The following is a 26,569-nucleotide window of genomic DNA, read 5'->3' on the forward strand; positions in this document are numbered from 1 at the left end:
TAAACCTCCCAATGACCAGTGCACCATCCACATCAATTCGATCAGAATCTCTAGGATGGGATGCGCAAGTGTCAGTATTTTTTTAAAGCTCTCTATGCTATTACTCCAAAGGCTATTTTGTAGCACAGCATCTAGTTTATTAGTATTTGTTCGAATGTACCACTCTACAAATGTCTCATGCGTTATCTCCTTGAAAGTAGTGGCTGCCTTCCCGGACTGCTGTTCCCTGTTTCTATTGTCCAATTCACCCCTAGGCACAAAGTATGTCCAATACAGACCAGTGCAGACAAAGAATTACTTTCAGATGTGAGTAGGTGGGGATCCCACCTACTCACTCTTGAAAGTGAACATCCTGAGAAGACCATCCTTCCAAGAACAACCGTTGGTGCAAAGAGCTGAAGGTCAAGGCTGGCATTCTGTGGTAGGCAGACAAACCAAACCAAGTGTATCCCATGGGGGCAATTCTTAAACACAGAGGAAGGTAGCTAACATTAGCGTGCCTTCTCCTCATTAGCATATTTTCTTTCTCTCATTAGCATAGCCCAAAGGGAAGGAAGCCCGGAATAAAGACAGGACAAGGACATGGGAAATCAGAACTTAACAAGGATGCACTAGCAGCAAAGTCATGACAGGAAAGAGCAGAGCCAGGACCCAAATCCACGTAATTATTGATCCAATTTTCTTATGGTTACACAGCTTATTTATTGCTAGCACAGATCCTGGTCTTATATGTCAGGATGTATTAGTTACCTGTCAGTGGCACCGTTAAATGTTCCCTACGGAATCAGTGTGTCAGACACTGACTATCCCCACAAGGAATTCTCCCTTTGGTGACTGATGAAAAACTCACCAAAATGGGCTGAACTGTAAAGCATGTGACTTATACTCCGAATAAGGCTGTTAAAAAAGAAAAACTACTTTTTTTAATCACAGCCTGTTTCAGTAGAAATAAACTAAACAGTTTGATTTAGTTATGTTAGGGTTTTACAAACTCAATGTCATCATTAAATATAAACAGTTAAATATGGCTTTGTCCTAATAATTAAAAAGGAACAAGTGGGTCCATTTTGACAAAAATGTCCACACGCCTTTTAGATGATCTCATGATACCTGTAAAAGGCAACTGCATTATAACACAGACATCATGCAAGGGGGGGTTGCGCCTCACCAAATGAAAATCCCGTGGAAAGACAGTGATAACAGCTGACAGCTTAAGTGCCCTGCCCTCCAGCTAATCCCAAACTCTCCTCTGTCACTTTGATTTGTCACTCGTCAAAACAACAGATGTATAACTGGCACCTTCGCTTCCACAATGCTTTTCTAAATGTCCTAACCATAACCACTGCTGCCTGTCATTTACATGCAAATTAATAACATAGCTATTACTCATGATACCTAAATCCATTCCCATATTCCCATCAGAGACACAGGAGACCTTTCTGCAGTTTTATCATTTAGACCAGTTGCCATGAGAACTCCAATGTCCTCACAGATTACCCCAAGGATGTCCCACACTTGAAGAAAAGGCAAGTTATAACCTTGGGACTCTGACATATCAAAGGCAGGAAATTCAACAGATACTTCCCTTTGCGCTCCCAATTTGCACCACGCTGACTTGTTGCCATTCTCAGCAATATCTGGCTCGAATAATGAAAGGCATGACATGGAGTTTCTGGGTTTTCGTTCCCTCCGTTTCACCACAAATAACTTTAAGGTTTCCATTTTTAAGAGTGTGGGTAGGGTTCCTGACTTGGCCTATGTCAAGTCCACCACCTCTAAGGTTCAGTATTCAGAGTTTTAAGCAGGCCTGTCGGGAAAGCTCAGGTTAGTGAGATGTGGGTGTAGTGCTCTACACCTAGCCACCATCTATCTCCTACCCAACCTCACGTCAAACAGCCAGGCTCCCCACCTTCTTCCTGGCACACCCCTCCTGAGCCAAGTCCTGGATTATATTGGGAAATACCTTTAGCATCCCAGGGGTTACCTAAAAACATCCTTGAGTCCTCTTCTGAGAGTTCAGAGCCTTAGGCATCCCTTCCTCATAAGACAGAGTCTTCCTAAGCTAAGATAGATTTATCGGGGGGCGGGGAGGAAGCTGTTTCTCCACTGGCAAGCCCATTCTCTGATTCAAGTTATAAACTCTCAAGGTTTATCAAGGAACTGGGTCAATATGGACATAATCTTTTTACTGTCAATTCCATGTTATCTAAATAAACAATAAATTTAATAAAATAAATAAACAAAAAGACACAGAATAGCAAGGTTATACTGTATATATTGTCAAGGGGTGTTATTTATAAGGCTCTTACTGAAATGTTTGCTTGGAAACAACTTCAAAGGATATCATCAAGTTGGAGAATTTTGTTTTACTAAAATATTAACCCCCTAAATATGAAATGCAGGTCGTCTTTAGAATACCTCTAACCTAGAGATTTTACATGTTGTGGCCCAGTTTTTAAGTCCCCCTGTTCCCATACTGTGGCCAAACTTATTTGCATCAAAACCTATTAGGACCTGGGGTCGGGTGGTGGGATGAACTGGGAGATTGGAACTGACATACATACACTATTGATACTATGTATAAAATAGGTAACTAATGAGAACCTACTGTATAGCTCAGGGAACTCTACTCAATGCTCTGTGGTGACCTAAATGGGAAGGAAATCCAAAAAAGAGGGGATCTATGTATTCATATAGCTGATTCACTTTGCTGTACGGTAGAAACTAACACAAAGATTGTAAAGCAACTATGCGCCAATAAAAATTAATTTAAGAACACCTATTAGGACCTTCTCCATGTAGCTTGGCCAGGACATAGGATGTAGAAGGAGTTGGGTGCAGCGCCTTCCTCACTCTACCACTGAGTGATACATGGCATCCTGGTCATTTACACATCAAGCACTGTAGCCCAGAAAGAGAGCTGCCATGAGAGGTCCTCAACATAACTCCTAAAAGCCAAGTTTCCTGGAATTGGTACAAGTAGCAAAGGATTGCTGGAAAGAGGAAGACAGACACAGTTTCTCCAAGTCCAAACCTCCCCCCGTTTGAGGACTTCCATCAGTCACCCTGGACACGAAAAGCACTTATGGGCATTTCAGAGCTGCCAGTTAAAACTGTTAAAGTGTAGCAGAGCTGTGCTACTGTCAGGATGAAAAGTTACCCACCCAACGTACAGAAATGAACATGACAACTGAAGGAGGAAATGGGCTGGTTTACTGAGGTCTGCATGAAGTTCAATGTTTATAATATCACTTTCTTCCTGTGGAAGATGAAAAGAAAGTACAAAAAGAGGGGGGTAGGCTTTCAAGTACACACTACCAACCCAAGCTACCCAGCTGTTAAAGCTCTTCCTGTTATGCAACCACTAAAGGCAATTTCTATCTCGGGATGAGTTCAGAGTTCTAAAACTGTCCTTCGAGTCTGACCGATTTAACACTTCCCACAGATTTAAAAGGGGCCAGAGTGGCCTGAAATCTTATAGCCTTTATTTAAGCTTTTTTGGGAAAGAAGCACCAAAGTAACATATTCCATAATTTCAGAGACCCTCATATACACTGATAACCCCTATAGTTCTCTGGCATCTTTTTGGTCTCCTTTTGAACAAACTTTGAAGAAGAAAACATTCAATAGAGATAAAGGCTTTTACTTGAGTAAATCAGGTGTACTCACTGTCCAAGTTCAATTTCATTAAGTGACACGAAATCTAATAGTCAACAGACTCTGATATTAATATTTAACTATTAAAAGGTTTAACTTGATTTTAAATTATTCCTCCCCCTTAACCCACTAAAAATTTTTCTTATTAAAGAGGCAACAATTACCGTAGGGACTGGCACACATGATAATAGGTCAGCTGACATTAAATCATTAATACATTCCCTGGGCCACCTCCTTCTCAAGTAAGCAGAAATAAAGTCAAAAGCACTTAAAACTTTATAGGAGGCAAGTTGAACATCCTTCTTCCAGAAATGCTTGCTGAATACTTCGGCTACCCGATCGGAGGTGGAGACGGGGAGACTTATCACACATATGACACAAACATGTTCAAAATCTCAACACCCAAAAGGAAGAGGGAAACATTCAAGTGACATTTAATTTTAAAACTAATAATAACAACCCACCTTTCTGTCATTTAGAAATGAAAAAACAGATACGTGGAAAGATTCCTGGCAAACTCGACTTCACTCCAACTACTGATGCCCCCCCACTCCCATGTTAAAATGTATATTCTCTATCAACAAGGGGATCTAAAGGGCAGAAGGCTGTGATATGGGGACGTGGGACAAGCATATCACCATCATTTGAACTGGGAAACAAATCAGCTAGAAAGTCGTAACATAAACAAAGGCTAGCAAGATAGAATTCAAACAGTGCTCACCAGGTGAAGTGTCCGATATACAGAATCACCAGACTTGCCACTGTTTTCAATCCTGGGCTTGCGTTTTATTTTCCACAAAGCAGACATCATCGGGAATGTATTCTCATGATAATTCTACCTCCTGACACGTTCCACAAAGAAACAGAAGTTTCTTAAAATACTCGGAGAGCACCGAATGCCTTCTGGCTCCTAAGAGAGCATCCTCCCATCCAGACAAGCCCATGCCGGCTGTGCCATGAAGACCCACGGGGCTGCATCTCTACAGAGCGAGGACAGTGACGGCGCGACCTGACAGCATCCCTCTCTGCCCGTCAGTGCCCTCTGGGAGGGTGTCCAAGGCTGACCGATAGACCAGAATTGATGCTTTGATTTCACCTGGCTAAACAGCAGAAGTTCCAGAATGGGAGAGCCAAGAAAACAATGCAAAAAAAAAAAAAAAAAAAAAAAAAAAAAACCCGCCTCCCGGGGATGTGAGCGTCTCTACCCTGCAGACTGAGATCAGCTGATTGGCCTGCATCCTGCACTGCACAGGAATATTAAACCCGCCCGGCTCAAACTTTGAAGACACCCCTCACAGAGTTGACAGCAGACACTAAAAACCAAAACATTTTTTAACAGTTCATATTTTCACAATGTCCCCCCCCCAATGCTTTGTTACAAAATCAAACATTTCCAAGACAATAACAATTTGGATTGAAAAGAAAAAAGAAGGCTTTCCAATTGGAAATGCTCTGAAAATGATTCTCATACATTGGCTAAGTGGAAAACAAAATCACAGCTGCCAGGGGGTCTGGAATGCACGATAGGACTGCCCGGGGCTAATTAGCATTCATTTCCAGAGACAAGAGTTTTCAATTAGAAGCAGGGAAACAAATGGGTGGGGGGGGTGGGGGGGTTGAGGAGGTCCTTTGAGGTTGTCACCCACAGTCATAAGAGGAAGGAGGCGGCTTACAAAGAGAAAGGTCGCCACTGTCCCTGCGGTGTGGAAGTCCCACGCCCCAACCCCGTGGATGTGACAGTCCCGTGTCACCACCGCTCAGCAACAAACTCACAATTACCTACTTGCTCAACCCCCGAAGACCACGTGCCCTAAAAACTGCCATCCAAAAAAAAATTTGTAACAACACATAAAACTCCAACATGCATTCTCTTTATCCTGCCCACTGTTTCACAAAATGATTCATTTACGAAGAGCAGCAAAAATATTAAACAAAATCGACAGCCCTCATGTATTCAGCCAGAATAAAAAATGATTTCCTGTTTCATTTCATTTATTCATTTGTTTATCTATTTATCTAGTTTTTACATTCTACACCTGGTGCATTCAAATTAAGGCTAAATCATCCTTCCACTTTTAGGCAGCTTACAACTTAAACATGAATGTTTGGTTTATCCTCAAGAAAAATGACACACTGATATAGGAGCCGCATCAAAAAATATTGATCCTGAATCAAGAAACTTAAGGTATACAGTTGCTCTTATTTTAAATCATGAAAAAAGACACGAAGCTTAAGCGTTAGAAAAATATTTCACGAAGCTTAAACATTAGAAAAATATTTAAGTGGCTAATGAGTATACAGTTGCCTCTTAAACAACTCGGGGGTTAGAGGTGCCGAATATCCTTGCAGTCAAAAATCCACGTGTAACTTATACGCCCCCCACCCCCATATACGTAGTTCTTGCGTATCCACGTGGTTCGTCCGCATCCACGGTTCTGTATCCATAGATTCAACCCACTGCAGATCGGTAGCACTATTTACTATTGGAAAAAAATCCACATATAAGTGGACCCTGGCAATTCAACCGCGTGCTGTTCAAGGTTCAACTGTATACCTAAACTGGCTTATACTATCACTAATTAATTACTTCCTTCCTTTTTTGAAACCTGGTATTTAATACCAGACCTTAACAATCTGGCCAGAAGGTCGTTTTAGCAAAGCAGTTAACAACAGAGAGCCTTGTTTTGTGATCTCAGAGCTGTGTGACCTTCAATAAGTTGCTTAACCTCTCTGTTCCAATATCATCATCTATAAAATAGGGGGAATAACAGTATCTATCTCTCAGTGGTATTGTGAGAATGAGATAGGTTAATATGGAACAGCACCCAATATATACAAGACACTACCCCTAAGCATTAGCTCTCATTTATTACTAATAACAAAATCATTCAAATAAAGAAGATAAAATCTGAATCAAACCAACACCAGGAGTATTTTCAGGTACAGAATCACACAGTGCTCCCTACATCCAATCTATAAAAAAAGGACTGTGAGCCTATGGTGTCAATGAGTCAACTTTATGATCTTTAAAAATACTCAGATCATTACCCAAACTTGTCAATAATTTCAAAGAAATTCTCCTTTATGAGAGCCTACCGTGCATTTCTACAGTGAAATCCAGGGGCAACATCGCCTGCTCCTATACTTGACCCTAGCTGTTCCAAGGCACGTTTCACGGTCTTGTTCTCAGGAGAAAGAGCCATAAAATCAGAGAGGCACCTGGGATCAGTCAACAAAACCCTGGGGCCTCTTCCTTCCTCTCTGCTGCCAGAACCGAATATTACAGAGGACCCTGTTTGGGACTTCATGACTCACTATATTTAAAATGGAAACAATCTCAAAATGCACAAAGGGGGTGGAACACTGGGCTATTATAGTGGGGTAAAAATGATCCAAGTTAAAAAGTATTCAGAAATAAGTGTCTTTACATACAGGAACAATAACTGTACTCCCAAATCAAATTAGAAACTGAGAATGAACATTTTTAGTTTAATAACAGAACAATTTAATAAATAGCCTTCAAAATATCTTAGCTCACACGGAAATATCTGTTTCTCTTGAGGGCCACTCACCCTCCCCCACATCCCCGAAAAAGTAGGTAGAAGGCCACAAAAATAAAAAGTAACCTTAAACAGCTTTTGTTTGTTTTTTTTTGCCTTTAAATGAAACAGGCATGTTTCCGTTTACTGGCTTTTTAATTAATAACCAACAACATAAAGCCTTTTAGTCTACAAATACTAAATTTATAAACATTAAAATTACTTTAAAATGTTAAAATTTATACTGTGCTCAACTTAGACACTGAGAATGAAAATCCTATGATGATGGCAAAAGAGAAACATACGGATAAAAGCAATGCTGAAGATAGTCTAACATATGCACTCCAGAAAGCCCTACCAAGATATATAAAGACAAAAAGAGACAGAAAAGTATACACAGAGAAATGTAGGTTTTTGAAATAATCATTCGGATTTGAAGAGTGTATTTTCCATTATCAATATCAGTTATATTTTTGACCCAGCCAATCATCCCATTACTGGACAAAGGCAAGAATCAGCTGATATTGTAGATGAGAAAAACAGAGGTATAATTTAAAGTGACATGATTTGCTCAGGTTAAGTGACTGGTCAATGTCAAGCAAAAGAATAGGAGACAGACAGGGAGACCAACATAAGTATGTCAACAACGTTCTGAAAACAGAAGACGAATAAATCCGGACATAATCACACATCACTGTTTTTACTGGGGAGGGGTCTTTCAGATATGAGTAACAGAGTTTTCTAATTGTTATACTCCGGAGACTGTGATGAGAAGAGGTTATTGACACATAGAACTCTTTAGAGAGTGGAATAAAAGCGTGATGAATTATGGAAAACAATTCACAGTTGCACCAAAGAGTCAGGATAAGAGCTTTGTCACAGTGCTCAATGGGTGAGGTTCACTGTATTTGGATTAACAAAAAGATCGTTTCCTTCCCTTTAATGTAAAAGATGCTCACCTTTCACAAGAACTAAACAGAGATAACGCAAAGGGAGTCTGTTACAGAAACCACGAGTAGCAAGAAAGGATAACTGACCCAATTGTACACATTTTAGATGCCGTTTCATCATACATACGTGGAAGCATAAGAAGGAAACAGGATGAAATGAGACTTTAATTCATTAAGAGTGAGCTCTGCCCTGTATTCTCACACATGGATTTGTTCTCAAGGTTCTAATTTGGATTTCATATCCTATTTAGTGACATCGCAGAAGTAAAAACACTTTGGTCCCGTGGAGGGGCCTTCTAACCACATACAGCTGCAGAGGTGACATGTCAGCTGTGATTCTTTGGTGGTTCAAGACATGGGATGTGCAAATGGAAATCTCTCACCTTGCTGCTGTTATCAGTCTCATCTGAGGATTCCAAGTCTGGCCCTTCGGTCTCCTCCGGAGCGGTCACAGCAGTACTGCCCTGCTGGCTGCAGAGGCTGTGCCCTGCAAGATGAAGTCAGAAGAACACACAGGTGAGCGCGTACAGTCACTGCTGTAAGCCATGCCAGTGCAACGGAGTTATGGGGTCAAGCTCATGACGTGTACATATATTGTTAGACACTCCAAGTATGTGCTCCATGATCTTGGTTCAATGAATGTTAGTTTTTGTTGTTTTTATTGTTACCACTATTTTTATTATTTTATAACACAGTATATTTTTATTATTCATAATACATATTTTATAATATCCAATAATTGCTGTGGACTGAGTATTTATGTCCCCCTTCAATTTCATACGCTGAAGCCCTAATCCCTAATGGGACTGTATGTGGAGATGAGGCCTTTGGGAGCTAAGTAGGTTTAGATGAGGTCTTGAGGCTGGGCCTCCACCAGAGCTCCCCTCCCCTCATGTAAGGACACAGAGAAAACGCAGCTGTCTGCAAGCCAGAAGAGAGCCCTCGGCAGGAACCCTGATCTTGAACTTCCCAGCCTCCAAAACTGTGAGAAATAAATAGCTGTTGTTTAAGCCACCCAGTCTGTGGGATTCTGTCACAGCAGCCCCAGCTGACTGAGACAATAATGTACTATCCATCTATCTATGAAATAAAATTTAAATAAAATTAAATTGTTTGATTTATAATCAAATTAATTGCTGGAGCAATTACTTCATTGCTAAAATAACTGAATAAACCATTCTGAGAAGAACATTAAAAAATAATAATAACTTTCATATAGATTACCTGGCAGACTTCAAACATCTTATAACACCCACTTTTCCCGCCATATTCTATGCAAAAATGCAGGCAACTTGCTTTCCTATTTTACCATGTCCCTACTACAGTGGTTGGCTATGGTAGCCCCCTGCACTGGAGAAGAGAACATGAAGATCTCTTTCCTCTGGGGGGAGTCTCAAATTTAAAAAGCGTCTGAACTGCCTGGGGGGTCATGTTATGCAGATTCAGATTCAATAGGTATATGGTTGGACCTACGAGTCTGCATTTCTTACAAGCTCCAAGATGTTATCAATCAAGAGGTCCACGGACCACACTTGGAATCACAAGTCTCTAGTATGTTTACAAACCTCTAGCTAGTCTGATAAGACAGTGGTTTGATGACCATTATCTTAGAATATGCCAGGCACTGGGTCAGGGACTACAGCACCATCATTCTAACCCGATGAGAGAGAAGGGAAGAAAGAGGAGAAGAGAAGGGAAGGAAGAGAAGAGAAGAGAAGCAAGAGAAGAAAAGAGTAGAAGGAGCCATCTTCTGACTGTTTGGATGAAAGCGTCAGTCTGCAAAGAGGCTGCCTTATTCCAATGACACGGTTACAGTCACAAGCTGTTTAGCGTGACTTTCTGATCAAATTCTAGGTTGGCTGGGAAACTAAGGAACGAAGCCAATCCCTGAGCAAACCTCGCTCCAAGGCTGCGTCCTGTGGTCCCTTCCCCTGCTCTGGAGTGAAGCACCAATGCAGCGACTGCCTACCTTGTATGGTTTGTAAGTTTCTGTCTGAACGCCGCCCCCGCCCCCCGCCTCCCCGCACCTAGTCGTAGTAGAGTTCTGACTCTAGGATTTTCTTGCACTCCTTTTCATTACTTGCTCACTCAATAACATGGTGGGAGCCATCAAAGACAGATGCTGACTTAACTAACTCGGTGGGCATCAACAGTGTCGCACGGTCACCGCCAGAGGAAAAAGGGGAGATTGAGTACTTTCAATGGGGGCAATGACCTAGACGCTGGGGCTAGAAAGAAGGGGAAGATTTGAACAGTGTTCAGCTCTGAGATGGCAGGAATCACGCTCCCTCAGCGCTAAGCAGGGTGGCGGGGCTGTCCACAAGGCCACCTTCACGCTGGAATCTGCACGGTGGCGACCCCCAGACAGTACAGCCAAATACTGTGACCCTGCAAATCTCCACTGTATATCAGAATAAGGCCTGGGTTCTAGAGGTTGCTCACAAAATAGTGGGAAAGGGAATGACAGGATTTTCGTTGTTAACAATACCGTGCGCCAGGTATCCTAAAAAGGAAGCAAGAAAACCCTGATTCTGCAAAACACTTAGAAATGCTAAGTATCAATAAAATAGAACAAACTTCTTCTTATGTTTTTTTCATTATTATTATTTTTTGGCTGCGCCGTGCAGCACGTGGATAGTTCTCTGACCAGGGACTGAACCCGTGCCCTCTGCAGTGGAAGCATAGAGTCTTAACCACCGGACCACCAGGGAAGTCTCCCCAAATCCTTTTTAAACATAAAGCTGAGCTCCAAGAAATCCCCAGAGCCCAAAATGAAGAAGAAAAAGGAAGCAGGAGGGGTGGGCCGGTCCCAAAGCCATGGAAGTGCTGAGTAATCCATCAGTCTCCAAACTCCAAAGCCTAGAGCAGTGTTTCCCAAAGGGAGCGGGAACCTGTTGGTGTCAGGAGGGGAAAAGGTTTAGGAGGAAAACTGTACACATGGCAGGTACACAGGGCACTAACCCCCCTGGGCTCCTGGGTTCTAAGTACCTTGAGCCCCCACCAGCCACTGTGACAATCGAACACGCACCCCTACAGAGCCCGACAGCAGAACCATCCCAGCTTGGAAACCACAGCCCTGGAGCCTTTGGTGTCAACCGTGAAGCCATGAGACAGAAAAAAACAACTGTTGGGTCAGTACAAACTGGAGAGATAGAATCAAATCTCCCACATTCATATGGTTCCTTTGAAGGGCTACACTGTTACCCCAAAAAGACTCAAAAAGATTTTTTTTTCAAAAGTATTCACTTTCGAAAAAAAGAGGAAAAAAAAGAAAAAAGAGAAGAAAAAAAACAGAAGGAAAAAGGAAGCTGATTTCACTCTGCTTATACTCTGGGTTGAGTGGGGATAGAGGAAGAAGGGTTTCTTCTTGGAGGCAGCAACCACAGGCTGGCCGCACGGGTGTTTGAGATTCAAATTTACACCATGTCCTACATTCTGGAGACTCCAATGTCTTCGTCTGCTCGGGCTGCTGTAACTAGGACCCCAGACTGGGTCGCTTAAACAACAGACATTTATTTCCCTCAGTTCTGGAGGTTGGAAGTCAAAGATCAAGGTGCCCGCCGATTCTTTCCTTGGTGAGGCTCTTTCCCTGGCTTGCAGATGGCCGCCACCTCACTGGGCACCTACATGACCGTTCCCTGTGTGTGCAAGGAGGTTGGGGGCGGGGGTGAACCTTGGTCTCTCTTCCTCTTCTTACAAGGACACTAATCCAGCTCGTAACTTCGTCTAAACTTAATTACCTCCCAACTGCCCCCAACTCCCAGTGACCCTCACATCAGGGCTTAGGGCTTCAAGACAGGAATTCACTCCATGATCCTCAAGATGAAAAACTGCCATAAAGTTGTCCTAAATTTGTATTCCAAGGGCATGTGGCAGAAGCCAAAAAACAAGTCTGCTCTAGAGGGATTCATCCTTAATGATGGGATCATATTAATGGTCAGACATAAGCTGGGTCAAACAAGAACCTATAATCCATTATTATAAACACAGGAGAACCAAGTCCCCACAAGGGAGAAGCAACAGCCACAACAAGCAGCAGAATCAGACTCCCAAGGAATAATACCGCAATTATCAGATAGAGATGGTCAATCGAGTACGCTTTAAGAAAAGGGGGGCAGGGGACAAGAAAAGAGAGACTTTCAAAAAGCACCAGGTAAATTAGTAAATTTGTTAGAAATGAGAACTATAATCACTGAAATTAAACACTCAGTGGATAAGAATAAGAGTTGGAGAAAGAAGCTAGGAAGGCCTATCTGAAGACATTATCTCACTAGAGCACAGAAATTCTCAAATACTCAAACTATCAACACAGAATTGTATTTCAAGCTAAAATAGTATTCAAGAAGAAAAATATAATAAAAATCATTTGACAAAGAGTGAGAAGGTTTACTAATACAGAACCTCGCTAAAAAAAAAAATTCTCTAAAGGATGTACTTTGGGTGGGAAAATATATACACACACACACACAGAGAGCTGATATTCACACAGGCAAGTCGTAGTGTATAAAACAACACTCCACACACATCCAAAAAGGCATTTGGAGGTAAAACGTACAAGATGAAACTAAAGCAATGGTGGGTGATTGTACTTAAACCATTTCATGGTCCTTTTATGCTTCAAGGGAGAAGTAAAAAGAATTTGGTCCTTGTTTTGTTAGAAATCATGTTGAAATTTTACGGGCAACCACTAAAAGAATAGAATTAGACTGTATACGTTGAAAGGGGAAAGTGGAGTTTAGAAATTCAGCCAAAAGAGAGTACAGGAAAGGGCAGGAAGGACAAACAAGATCAAGACAGCAAAATATGATGATAGAAATGAGACAAAATACATGGATCTTCTAAATAAATGTAATGTAGACTAAACTCAATATTTAAACTTCATGTTTAGATAAAAACCAAAATAATGTCATACAAAGCCCCACCTATATGCTTATACGCAAGAAATAGACCTAAACAAAAAGACACAGAAGATTGAAAGTATAGGGGTGGAAAATATATTAGGCAAACGTAAAGAACGCTCTCCAAATGCCACACAAAATAGATTTAGTCAGACCATAGGAGATGTAAACACCAAGAATTATTATGCTTGATCCATGAATTTTAAACCCTATTCACAAGGATTAGCAGTTTATGCAAACAGCCCACATATGAGGCCATAACACAAATCTCAACAAATGCCAAAGAATCTGAATTCAGACAGACCACACTGGCAGCATTATTTTTGGAACTAAATTTGTTATGAAAGAGCAAAAGGCCAGTAATACCAAAGACAGTTTTAGAGAAGAAAAACAAGACTGGGATACTTTCCCTACCAGATATCAAAATGTATTTAAAGTTACAATAATATAAGGCAGTGCAGAATTAGCAAGAAGACAGGCTAACAGAACAGAGAGTCCCAGAAACAGCCCCACCCGTGTATGGAAGTGTGATATACAGCAGATGTGTCACTGCAGATCCAGGGGAAAAGAGTGGAACATTTGATAATGCGGCTAGGACAGCAGATTACCCACATGGGAAAATAAAAAGCTGAACCCTACCTCACATCATTCACAAGAATCAGTACCAGGGAGGTGTAAACCAGAAAGTGAACAGTCCAAACTATAAATCTTGCAGGAGGAAATATAGCAGAAAATGTTTGTTGCCCAGGAGAGAGAGAAGGATTTCTTAAACAAGATATAAAAAGCACAAATCCTATGAGATAGAAAATCAGATTTTACTAAAATTAAAAACGTTTCTTTGTCAAAAGGCACCATAAAGGCAACAAGATCTATTATAGACTGAGAAAAGTCATCTTCAACACATATAACTGGCAAAAAATATTAATATCTAGAATATAAAAGAAGTCCTATGAATCAATAACTGGGGGTCTATCTGATTCTAAAGTATACATTCTTTTTTTTTTTTTTTTTTACCCTGTTAGCTATGCTTCTGCTCTTAACTGAAGATCAAAATTCATAAAATAGGAGAGAAAGAAAAAAGGCAATGCAGTTGCGGTAGACAATTGGCAAAGATGACAGGGACGATTCCTCCCATCCCTTTAAGCACCGATCTTTGTGTCAAGGACCCCACCCCATGAATTTGGGTTGGCCTTGTTTGTGACCTGTTTGGGCCAACAGAATGTGACGTAAGTGGTGATAGGTGAATTCTGAGCTAAGGCTTCAAGTGGCTTTGCAGGTTCTTGTCTGGTCCCCCAGGAACCCTGGACCCACCATACAATGAAACCCGCAAGCTAGCTTCTTGAGGAGAGAAACCTCAAGGAAAGAGGGGTCCAGCCAACCAATCACCAAATGTGTGAGTAAGGCCATCTTACACCAGCCCCAGTCAAGCCCAGGTGACAAAGTCACAAGAGTGGCTGAGGCGAGGAGAGCAGAACAACGGTGCAGCTGAGCCCGGCCCAAACTGCCGAGCACAGTGAGAAAATTAAATGGTTGTTTGGGGTGGTTTGTTAGACAGCAGTCGGTAGCCAACACGTGGTTAGGGGGAACTCAGTCATCCAAGAGAGCCAGAGAGGCAGCAATCGACAGTGGCGCCCTTCAAGAATGCCGAAGAGAGACACTGGCATGGCAGGAACAGGGGACCCAAACCAGGAAAGAGTCCTGTGTCTGCTCTCACACTTCAAGGCCTTCTCTGAACACTTCCCAGCTGAAGAGGCTTCTAGAACACCACTGTCGAGTTTCTGTGCGACCCCATACAAACACAGATTGGCGACTTCCTACTCTCCCTTTACCACAAGAGACCTTCCTCTAAGAGCAGACCCTGGAGGGATTGTTCCCTTTGTCCTGGAGGTAGCTGTCCCCATTTAATTGCCAGCACACATGCAGACAGTTCCAGAAAACTGAAGACAAGGCTGAGAACTGGCTGGGGAGGTAATCAGAGCAGGGAACTGCCTGTCCTACTTCACTCTACGCCTAGCACTTAGCACATCACCACCTGGCATAAAAGAGGTGCCAGTTAACGTGTGGCAGCACAGACAGGAAGCAGGGCCCAAACTAAAGAGACAAAGGATGAGCAGGGGTGTAGGGTGGAGAATTACTCAGCCATAAAAGGGAAGGAAATCTACTCTTTGCAAAAACATGGATGGACCCTGAGGGCATTATGCTTCAGTGAAATAAGTCAGACAGAGAAAAGCAAATACTGTATGCTCTCACTTATGTGTGGAATCTAAAACAAAACAAGCAAAACAAAAACAAAAACCAAAACCTCACAGAGACAGAGAACAGATTGGGGGTTGTCAGAGGTAGGGGGTTGGGGGGGCGGGTGGGTGAAATGGGTCAAAGGTATAAATTTACAGCTATAATACATGAGTCATGGGGATGTCATGTACAGCGTGACGACTATAGTTGATAATACTATATTGTATGTTTGAGATCTGCTAAGAAAGTAGATCTCAAAAGTTCTCATCACAAGAAAAAAAGTTGTAACTATGTGTGGTGATGGATGCTAACTAGACATCGTGGTGATCCTTTTGCAATGTATACAAATATCAAATCACGATGTTGTACACCTGAAACTAATATAATGTTAGCTGTCAGTTCTACCCCAATTAAAAAAAGACAAAAAAGATGAACAGTGGTGGGTGGGTAGTCTCAGCGAATGAGGAAGCACAGGGCAGGGCTGAGGCCCAGCAGGACAGGACCTATAGGCTATCTCAAAAGCTGCCATAAATAACATTCATTGTTGTGAACAGGTGTGATCATTTCTCTGCTTCTTCAAATTATTTTCACATCATAATGTGATTGTTTTGTGACGGAGGAAACCTTTGCTGCTAGCACGTCCCACTCACCGTGAGCCGGATAGACAACAATGAGGTTAGAAGCAGTACAAACACATAAATGTAAGCTTACATTTTGATTTATCTTTGGTTTACTTGGATGAGATGCATTCACTAAGGCCCCATTTAAGCCCATTAGGGACTTAAATTTAATGGAGGAAGGAAAAAAATCTTTGCCTTATGAGACATATTAACAATGTAAGTTTAAACTAGCAGATTCTCCAATTCAAACATTTCCAAAGAGGAACCAATCGTAACTGATTATTGAGTGAAAAAAAGGACTGAGGGGAAGGGAGCAAGAAAAGGTTAGACAAGGCCAATAAAGACATTTAGCTGGAACCTAATCATTAAGCGATGATTTTATTTTGCTTTTCAGCCATTTCACTGTCATATAAGAATAAGAATTCCATAGACACACTCATAATATATAAGATCAGCATAAACACTTGCCCCTCCCCCAAGCTAAGAAAACAAAACCAAAACAATTACAAAGGAAAGAAAAAAACTGGGGAGAGCTAAATATACCCTATGAAAAAACAAAGAAGGAAAAACACTACAATTTTAACTTGGGAGACAAATAATAACTTCTTTCCAACCAAATTTCACAAAACCCCAGTGTCTGTTTCTCTCCAGAGAACATTTTTTTAATCCATAAAAACTGTAGATATAGTCCTTCCCCATCCTATCAGCTTGTTGTGAAACTTAAGTAATATATAATCCACTAACGTTCTTTAAAATTATACAAATGGCGGCTCTTAATCTCTGAAACGACATTTTTTTCCACACACAGGACTCAACGGGTGTCATTAATCAAATCCAGCTGGAAGTCAGGACTAGGCGTTAGGGTTTCCCTAGCAGGGCCCACAGAAGCGGGCCATGTGCTGTGTGACAATAAGCATTGCACACAGACGGTTTACAAAACGCACATGGCTCCAAATTTCATCGACAAACAACTAGAAGGCCATGTGCTACTGGTATCTGTGAGACTTCAGTGAATCTGGAGAATGGGACCATATCTGTTTCTAGGAAGGTAAATCTGTGCAGTTCCTCTTTCTTTGCTGCCCCTCCTGCTGTCTGGCTGTCTTCTGTTTGCAGAATGGAGCACCCGACAATGTGCATGGAACATGAGCCCAAAATAGAACCATGCATTTCACAGGCACTGCAGTCAAGCAAGCACTGCCTGGCAAATCAAAGGCTGTTGAGTGCTTAACGACTCCTCGCCCTGCCCAAGATGCCTTGGCGCTCCTGGCTGTCACAGAAGCCTTTCCTGTTACAGCAAAGGGTGCTTAATCTACTTCCTGCAGGAGGGCTATCTGGGCTCACCGCGGGTTGCGATCTTTCACTCAGCATCAGACAGGGTAAGATGAAGGGGGCTGACTCTGCAGACGCAAGGCTGGCCCTAATTGTCTTTAACAGGTAGAAGCCAGTGCTAAAGTCAAATGAATGTGAGCCTTAAGGACAGAACGTACAGTGAGAGAGACAAACAGACATTTTGAAGCCTTGGAAAGATACCATGGATGCCCCTTGAATTAGGATTCTTATAACTTGCATACAACTGGGGGCTTTTGTTCTTCTGAAACTTATTTTTAAAATAATTTTAGATCTAGACTTGCTTTCCTATATTGACATTCACTGTAACAGTTCCCTAACTGGGGAGTGTAGGTATATACGTCCTAATCAGCCAGGCCAGTGCTCTCCACTGGAGACTTTGCCCCCGTGGGGACATTTAGCAATGTCTGAAGATTATTTTTGACACAACTTGGTGGAAGGGGGTTAAAAACGACTAGCTGAGAGTTGTTTGTAGGAATACTGCTAACATGAAGGCCCAGGACAGCCTCCACAACAAAGAATTATCTGGCCCCAAATGTCAGTAGCACCAGATGAGATCAGTATTCAAAATAAATCACACAGGAACATTACAGAGGCTTTTTGGAAAGCTCACAGAAACAAGAGTTTTGCAACTTCCTATGCCAGCTTCTCCTTCACTTCAGGCTCTTTCTAAAATAACAGCCACTGAAGGAACTAGCTTTTTGCCTGGACCGCCCTCCCCCATTTTCTTTCCAGTCTGTACCTGAACAACTGTTGAAAAAAAAAAAAAAGAAAGAAAAAAAATGAAGAAAAATAGCCCCAGGAAGATTTCAACAAGGACACATGGGTGGCCAGTGGCCAAGAATGGAAACCGAGTCTTAGAGAGAACACTTAGGATGGAATCTATTCTCCAGTCCCTGGCTTTTCAAGCCAACACGGCAATCCAGTCACCATGTGTCCCTCCTATACTGAGGAAGAGGAGGATAAAGATCATCTACCAGGTTGTCATTACAAAAATCTCAATGAAGCAGACCACAGAATGTTATCCACAAACACCCCTGTAGATGGTCTGCATGGGACCGTGAGATTCCAATCACCTTACCATTCCACCCAGATGAAAAAAAGAGGATCAATAACCAAGAACAGTCGGTGACCTAAGGGAGTAGCCTCCCATCTTAGTTGCACGTTAGAATCACCTACGGATTTTTAAGCAATCATCCAACACGTGCAAACCCAGCCCCGACCTCAGACCAAGGGACTCATGATCTCTGAAAAGGGGCCCAGCGGTCTCAGCCTGCTAGACTGCAGAATCTACTTCTTTCTACCTGGGGAAGGAAACTACTTTAAGTATACTTCATAAACTTAGTTAGCAGACAATCCACGTGGCGCAGATTGAAGTGGAAGAGAGGACAGCGAGGAGATCAAAACCGAGCAGCCTCTGGTTACTAGCTAGAGAATCTTCCCATCCCAAGAGAGTGTGCTTTGCATGCATAACATTCGAGTACCTCTTAGAACATATTCTAAACACTTCACTTTCACCACTCAGTCATTCCTCACAACAACCGCGTTTGACAGTGGTGTGGTACGATCCCCACCCCCCCTTTTTTTTTTGCGGTGCGCGGGCCTCTCTCTGCTGTGGCCTCTCGCGTTGCGGAGCACGGGCTCCGTACGCGCAGGCTCAGCGGCCATGGCTCACGGGCCCAGCCGCTCCGCAGCACGTGGGATCTTCCCGGACCGGGGCACGAACCCGCGTCCCCTGCATCGGCAGGCGGACTCTCAACCACTGCACCACCAGGGAAGCCCCCCGATCCCCATTTTATGCACAAGGACACGGGGTACAGAGAGATTAAGCGTAATCTGTTCAAAGTCATGAAGCTAATACACATAAAAACAGGACTCATTCCCAAGGAACCTGGTTCCACAGCCCACACTTAGCCACTAGGTAGTGATATTTCTACCTCGAGGAAACAAATCTCTCCATAAAAAAAGGCTTCAGAAATAATCCAGTCCTGAAAGCTAATCACGTATTTCAATCAGAATTCTCAGGGCAGAATCAAGGGCACGTCTGCATACTTGGACTTGTAAAATGGGGCTATCCACAGGCCCAGCCTCCTACAGACGGGCCCCAGCCAGGGTGCCTACGGACACGGCCAGGCCCTCCATCAAGGCTGCCTCACATCCACTATGACCACCCTAAGATGGTCCCTGCGTCAAACCTCAAATCCGTCACTCAGGAGGCTTATTTTTAGTTACTTCTATATTTAGATGAAGGCTATATAGTCCAGCCTGACCACTGTACACATTTTCTCAGTTGCTTTCTATTGTCACTGCAGCTGTCTGTGCACACTGCTTTATAAACTCTGCCTCATTATGGAACCATCTTTCAGGTTATTTTGTCCTGTTTACTTGCTCCCTCTCCCATCTTGCACTGTTAAATAGGGACAAGGACACGGCAGCCACCAGAAGGCGGACACGCTGAGACCCAGGCGGGGAGCCTCAGTGACTGCTTGACTGCAGACAGTCTGATGGGGCCGCCACTACTGAGAGCATTTGAGAATTCTTCTGGAACTTATTAATGTTGAAACCAACTTAGAAACTTTCCAGAAAACCCACACTGTGACTTTCCTTTCATGCTGTATTCTTGAACCAAGCTGATTATCTAACTTGACCAAGCACACTTGGTTTCTGAAGGACCCTACAAAATATTAAGAGGTGAAGCAATTAAAAAACAAAGGACTACACTAAAATGTTGAGTATGGGGACAGAATCCTGTCATAGTCATCATTGTAACTTTCAACATCCAGATTAAAGTCCAGGACAGAGCAAATACTTAAGAAATGTCAGCCCCAAGTTATGATCCGGAAACAAATAACTAAATCTTCTACGGATGATTCCAAAATAAAAGTTTCAATGTGGTTTAAACCACAGTAGGTTCGGTGGATGTAGCATGCAGATTACAAAGGTGTCCGGTCTGAAGGAGGATGTAAGGTGAGCTGCTGACGGGATAGGGCCATATATACAAAATATACTCAAATATTCCCAAAACAGACACCTATGTCCAAACACATTTTTAAATTAAAAAAAAAAATTTTTAATAAAAGGTCTTAAAACTTGGCAAACTGTGTGTGCGTGCAAACGCGCGCACACACACACAAAAATCTTTTTTCAAAAGAAAGAAATATATCAAAACTATGATCGTGTTTAAAGGAACAAATCATGGGCAATTTCAATCACACTTTATATCAGGGGTCCGTAAAGGGCCAGATAGTAAATATTTTCAGCCTTGCAGACCATGAGTCCCGGTCGTAACTACTCAATTCTGCCATTGCAATGGGAAAGCAGCCAGAGACAAAACATCAATGAATGGGCGTGACTGTGTTCTAATAAAACTTTATTCACAAAAACAGGCCATAGTCTGGATTTGGCCAGTGGGTCTTAGTTTGCCAACACCCACTTTATATCCATAACCCACAGGAAGGGCTCAGACAGGAAAAAAAAAATCCAAAAAAGGTTGAGTACACACTGCTGTTTGTAGTGTACATCCAGACCTTATAAAGTCCTCTCAATAACCTAATCTAACACAACACGCCTTACTCAGTCATTTTACAGAAACCACTGTGAACGGAGTTTTACGGGATCGAGCCTGCCATCTAGTGGTCACATAAAAGAACACCCTTCATGGTATCCATTCCCCATCGTGAAGGGTACACACACAGCTCCCTGGTTAGATAAAGACAAATACCGTATGATATCACTTACATGTGGAATCTAAAATATGACACAAATGGACCTATCTGTGAAACAGAAACAAAATCAGGGACATACAGAACAGACCGGTTGTTGCCAAGGGGAAGGGAGGCAGGGGAGGGATGGAGTGGGAGTTTGGGGTTAGCAGATGTAAGCTATTATATATAGAATGGATAAACAGCAAGGTTCTATATTCAATATCCTGTGATAAACCATAAAAGGAAAGAATCTGAAAAAGAATGTGTGTATATATATATATATATATATATATATATATATATATATATAAATAAAACTGAGTCACTTTGCTGTACAGCAGTAATTAACACAACATTGTAATTCAACTATACTTCAATGAAAAATTTTAAAAGAAAAATTTTTAAAGGGTACACATAAAGATGTGATTGGCGTGTGGGTACTGCAATGACAAAATGAGTCAGAAGTCAACAGTAACCACTAAGTGTGATCGATTCTCTCGAGCCTCAAGTTGTCAAGTTCTCCTAGGGAACCACCCAATAAAAGGATGAACTGGGCTTCCCTGGTGGCGCAGTGGTTGAGAGTCCGCCTGCTGATGCGGGGGACCGGGTTCGTGCCCCGGTCTGGGAAGATCCCACGTGCCGCGGAGCCGCTGGGCCCGTGAGCCATGGCCGCTGAGCCTGCGCGTCCGGAGCCTGTGCTCCGCAACGGGAGAGGCCACAAAAGTGAGAGGTCCGCGTACCGCAAAAAAAAAAAAAAAGGATGAACTGTCACAAGGCGTCCGCTTGTGATTTATTCTTACCAAGCCACGCTTCAGAAGGGACTTCGAAAAATAAGAATACTCAGAGTACCTACACTCAGAAGTAGAAAATGAAGACTTTCTTTAACCCGAGTTTTAAAGAGAAAATAAATCCTAAACCCCAGCTTACCGAATCAACCCCAACTCTAGAACCAGGTCATGGTGAGATAAGTGACAGCAGCATCTGTTCCCCTATGGGCTTGCTCCCTGATTCTCCCGCTGAACGAGAATGGGCGCCTGTGTAGCAAAGTGAAGAAAACCTAAGCCTCGTACCAGGAAACAAACTCAGGAGAGAGACGCAAGCAAGAAAGAGGAGTGTTAACAGGAGCAGGGCCCACGTGAAAGATGTCTTTGCAGGGTCCCGGGGAGCTTGGTGGGGTGCCAGGAAGGCTTCCCGGGGCAGGGAGCACTCAAGCTGTTCCTTTCTGAATGAGTATAAGTTTGCCAGAGCGAGCGGGAAGGCATGTGTAAACCGGAGAAGGGGCAGATGGGGTGGGGCAGGGCAGGGGGTTCCACCGATGGGCGCTTGTCCAGACTCCAGGTCACAGGGGCCCAAGAGAAAAGCTGACCCAACACCAGTTCTGGGAATATTTCCGCTCTGGGCATCTCACCCCACATCTTCCTCTCCCACAGAAGGAAAAGCAGGGCTGGGTGATTTGGGGGATGGTGCCACGGAAGGCAGGGAGGGGTAGGACCAAGAGCCCCAGCATCTTGAGTGATTCCTGGCACTTCTGTGTCTCCAACTCTCTGTCCACAGCCAAGAGACAGTGGCCTCTGCCCACTTATCTTTCTCCCAAATGACAAACAACAGCAGCACGACAAAGCTTTCCATTGCAGCCAAAGAGCAGCTCCACCAGCACAAAAGCTCCTGGCCTCTTTGACATTCCGACAGGAAGCTCAGTAATCCGCTCGTCTTACTCACACATCTTAGATGACCCGCCAGGTGCAGGAAATCCACAGAAATACGCAAGCCGCACGGGCAGCCCGGTGCGCAGCCATACCTGTGTTGCTGGTGAGAAAGGCGAGGGGGTTCTCGCTGAGGTCGGCGGGGCCGTCCAGCCGGAGGGGTGGGCTCCCCAGCAGCTCTGCTCCTCCCTCCAGCTTGGGGTAGGTCCTCACCAGGAGGCCCAGGGACAGCTGCGCGAGGAAATCTTTGAGCACAGAGGCATTCAGGGTGCCCGCGGCACGATTATTGATCTCAAGAATCTCATCTCCCGCTTTCAGGCCTGCCAACGCGAGACGGAAAATGTTTAATGTCACACACGCATAAAAGCAGCTGCAGCGTCAAATCAGATCACAGCATCTTAGACGCCCTGTTTCGAAAGGGCACACCGAGCTCTCCTGGTGTAGGTGTTGCTGCAAACAGGCTGTAGTGCGCCAAGGGGATCATCAGGCGATCGTGTGGTCTTTGGCTTTGGAAGGTTCTACACTGGGATGTCACAGCAGGCCTATCCTGTCCTGAATACACCAGCTAAACAAGTTTATTCCTTCTTGAATCTATGTGCCCTAAGCATCTGCCAGTTGCTCTTCACGAATGCTAATTCTGGCCATCGTCCTAGCATTCTGAGGGGAAAAGGCTCCCTGACTGCAGCAATTTCTATGCCTTCTTGTGCTACAGTGAACACGTGTGCACAGTCAGCTCAAGTCGATGAATCATTTCTATGGAACCAAAATGCAGGCATCGCCTCAGCTACAACCACTGAAGGGCATCTTATTCCAAACACATTGAGAGATGATAGTTTATGGAACCAAATGCAATCATATTTTCCCCTCCCCCACCTTGTATTTGAAACTACATCAGGACCTTGGGGTGAATGGCCTTTTGAAGGTCCCCAAAGGTTCTGCTACTTTTGCAAAGCATGCTGGGGAGTTGCCGAAGCTCGGGACCCAGACGAGCGGCCGTGAACCAGCCCAGCCCAGGAGAACAAGAACTTGTGACTGACCCGGGGCAGGTCCACCTGACATTAAAAGAACATTCCAGCAGTTTGAGAGAGGGAGAGATTAGGGAAGAACAGGAGAGGAAATCAGGTCTCCCTTCAGTTAAGAAGAAAGGAATCTGATGCTTATTTTCTAGACTAATGTGGAAAAACAAACTTGAAAAAGGGAGTGACTGTCGGGCAGAGACAAAGGATGAACGCCAAACGCAAAGCCACACAGTCCCCCGGGCACCCGCAGCTCTCACTCTGATTCCTCAGAAAAATAATTCCGCAGAGAAGTTCTCACTTCCCAACTTCACCGGGTCACACCTATCGGCCAGCTTTACTCAGGTTTCCAAAATACTTGAAATCAATTTTCTATCATAAAATACTCCAAGAAACACTGCAGGTGAGGAGGCAATGGGAGAGAAATGAGAAGGGTTTCCTCCACGTGAGAGGCAGAATTCTGGGAGACTAACCATTCCATTTTTTAGGGGAAATATTTTGGCATCACAGCATTTGAATTGAAAACACAAAATTTCCACATGTGAAAGGCAGTTATTGGTTTTCAAGTGTTCTCTTGGAGACAATTTTTTGGTTAGATATTAGAGGAGGTAAATAAGGGAAAAAAGAAGAAACGACTTAAAAACTAAAAACATGTGCAAGTCTTTTGTTTTTTTAAAGAATTTTTAGGTTTGTGCGAATTCCCTGGCGGTCCAGTGGTTAGGACTCTTGGGCTCTCACTGCCTAGGGCCGGGGTTCAATCCCTGGTCAGGGAACTAAGATCCCACAAGCTATTTGGCCAAAAACTAACTAAATAAAAATAAAATAATAATAATTTAAAAAGAATTTCTAGGTTGCTGTGACTGGTTGAATAACAATGTGTAGTGGGCTGAAGGGTGGCTCCTAAAAAGACATGTCCATGTCCCAAAACCTGGGAATGTGAGCTTACTTGGAAACAGGATCTTTGCAGCTATAATTCAATAAAAGATCTTGAGATAAAATCATGCTGGATTATCTGATGGGTCCTAAACCCACTGAAAAGTGTCCTTGTAAGAGACACACAAAAGAGAGACACAGAGAGAAGAGGAGAAAGTTATGTGAAGACAGAGGATGAGATTGGAGCAATGCTGCCACACCTGGAGCCTCCATATGAAGGAAGAAGCAAGGAAGGATTCTCCCCTAGAACCTCCCAGGGACCACAGCCCGGCACACACCTTGGTTTCAGACTCTGTCCCCCAGAACTGTGGGAGAATACAGCTCTGGGTTGTTGTTTTTTTTAACATCTTTATTGGAGTATAATTGCTTTACAATGGTGTGTTAGTTTCTGCTGTATAACAAAGTGAATCAGTTATACATATGTTCCCATATCTCTTCCCTCTTGGGTCTCCCTCCCTCCCACCCTCCCTATCCCACCCCTCCCTCTAGGTGGTCACAAAGCACCGAGCTGATCTCCCTGTGCTATGCGGCTGCTTCCCACTAGCTATCTGTTTTACATTTGGTAGTGTATATATGTCCATGCCAGTCTCTCACTTCATCCCAGCTTACCCTTCCCCCTCCCCGTGTCCTCAAGTCCATTCTCTACGTCTGCATCTTTATGCCTGTCCTGCCGCTAGGTTCGTCAGAGCCATTTTGTTTTTGGTTTTGTTTTTTTAAGATTCCATACATATGTGTTAGCATACGATATGTGTTTTTCTCTTTCTGACTTACTTCACTCTGTATGACAGACTCTAGGTCCATCTACCTCACTACAAATAACTCAATTTACTTTCTCTTTATGGCTGAGTAATATTTCATTGTATATATGTGCCACATCTTCTTTATCCATTCACCTGTCGATGGACACTTAGGTTGCTTCCATGTCCTGGCTATTGTAAATAGAGCTGCAGTGAACATTGTGGTACATGACTCATTTTGAATTATGGTTTTCTCAGGATATAATGCCCAGTAGTGGGATTGCTGGGTCATATGGTAGTCCTATTTTTAGCTTTTGAAGGAACCTCCATACTGTTCTCCATAGTGGCTGTATCAATTTACATGCCCACCAACAGTGCAAGAGGGTTCCCTTTTCTCCACACCCACTCCAGCATTTACTGTTTGTAGATTTTTTGATGATGGCCATTCTGACTGGTGTGAGGTGATACCACATTGTGGTTTTGATTTGCATTTCTCTAATGATTAGTGATGCTGAGCATCCTTTCATGTGTTTGTTGGCCATCTGTATATCTTCTATGGAGAAATGTCTATTTAGGTCTTCTGTCCATTTTTGGATTGGGTTGTTTGTGTTTTTTGATACTGAGCTGCATGAGCTGCTTGTATATTTTGGAGATTAATCCTTTGTCAGTTGCTTCATTTGCAAATATTTTCTCCCATTCTGAGGGTTATCTTTTCATCTTGTTTATGGTTTCCTTTGCTGTGCAAAAGCTTTAAAGTTTCATTAGGTCCCATTTTTTTATTTTTGTTTTTATTTCCATTTCTCTAGAAGGTGGGTCAAAAAGGATCCTGCTGTGATGTATGTCATAGAGTGTTCTGCCTATGTTTTCCTCTAAGAGTTTCATAGTGTCTGGCCTTCCATTTAGGTCTTTAATCCATTTTGAGTTTATTTTTGTGTATGGTGTTAAGGAGAGTTCTAATTTCATTCTTTTACATGTAGCTGTCCAGTTTTCCCAGCACCACTTATTGAAGAGGCTGTCTTTTCTCCATTGTATATTCTTGCCTCCGTTATCAAAAATAAGATGACCATATGTGAGTGGGTTTATCTCTGGGCTTTCTATCCTGTTCCATTGATCAATATTTCTGTTTTACTGCCAGTACCATACTGTCTTGTTTACTGTAGCTTTGTAGTAGTGTCTGAAGTCTGGGAGCCTGATTCCTCCAGCTCTGTTTTTCTTTCTCAAGATTGCTTT

The 26,569-nt window shown here is 43.0% G+C and overlaps 1 protein-coding gene across 6 annotated transcripts in view; it reads right to left on the minus strand.

Moving 5' to 3' along the window:
- Positions 1-26,569, minus strand: part of TIAM1 (TIAM Rac1 associated GEF 1) — a 418,422-nt gene that overhangs the window by 35,924 nt on the left and 355,929 nt on the right. For 5 of the 6 annotated variants that reach the window (XM_067034989.1, XM_067034986.1, XM_059065645.2 and 2 more), the window contains 2 exons: positions 22,749-22,973; positions 8,530-8,633 (listed from right to left, as the gene is read on the minus strand). In XM_067034989.1, coding sequence (XP_066891090.1) covers positions 8,530-8,633; positions 22,749-22,973 — 329 coding nt within the window. Of the gene's footprint in view, positions 1-4,378; positions 4,861-8,529; positions 8,634-22,748; positions 22,974-26,569 lie in introns of those variants that run through there. The other variant, XM_067034991.1, reaches the window with a different exon arrangement.

The sequence above is a fragment of the Kogia breviceps genome, chromosome 5 (assembly GCF_026419965.1).
Source record: "Kogia breviceps isolate mKogBre1 chromosome 5, mKogBre1 haplotype 1, whole genome shotgun sequence".
Lineage (NCBI taxonomy): Eukaryota > Metazoa > Chordata > Mammalia > Artiodactyla > Physeteridae > Kogia > Kogia breviceps.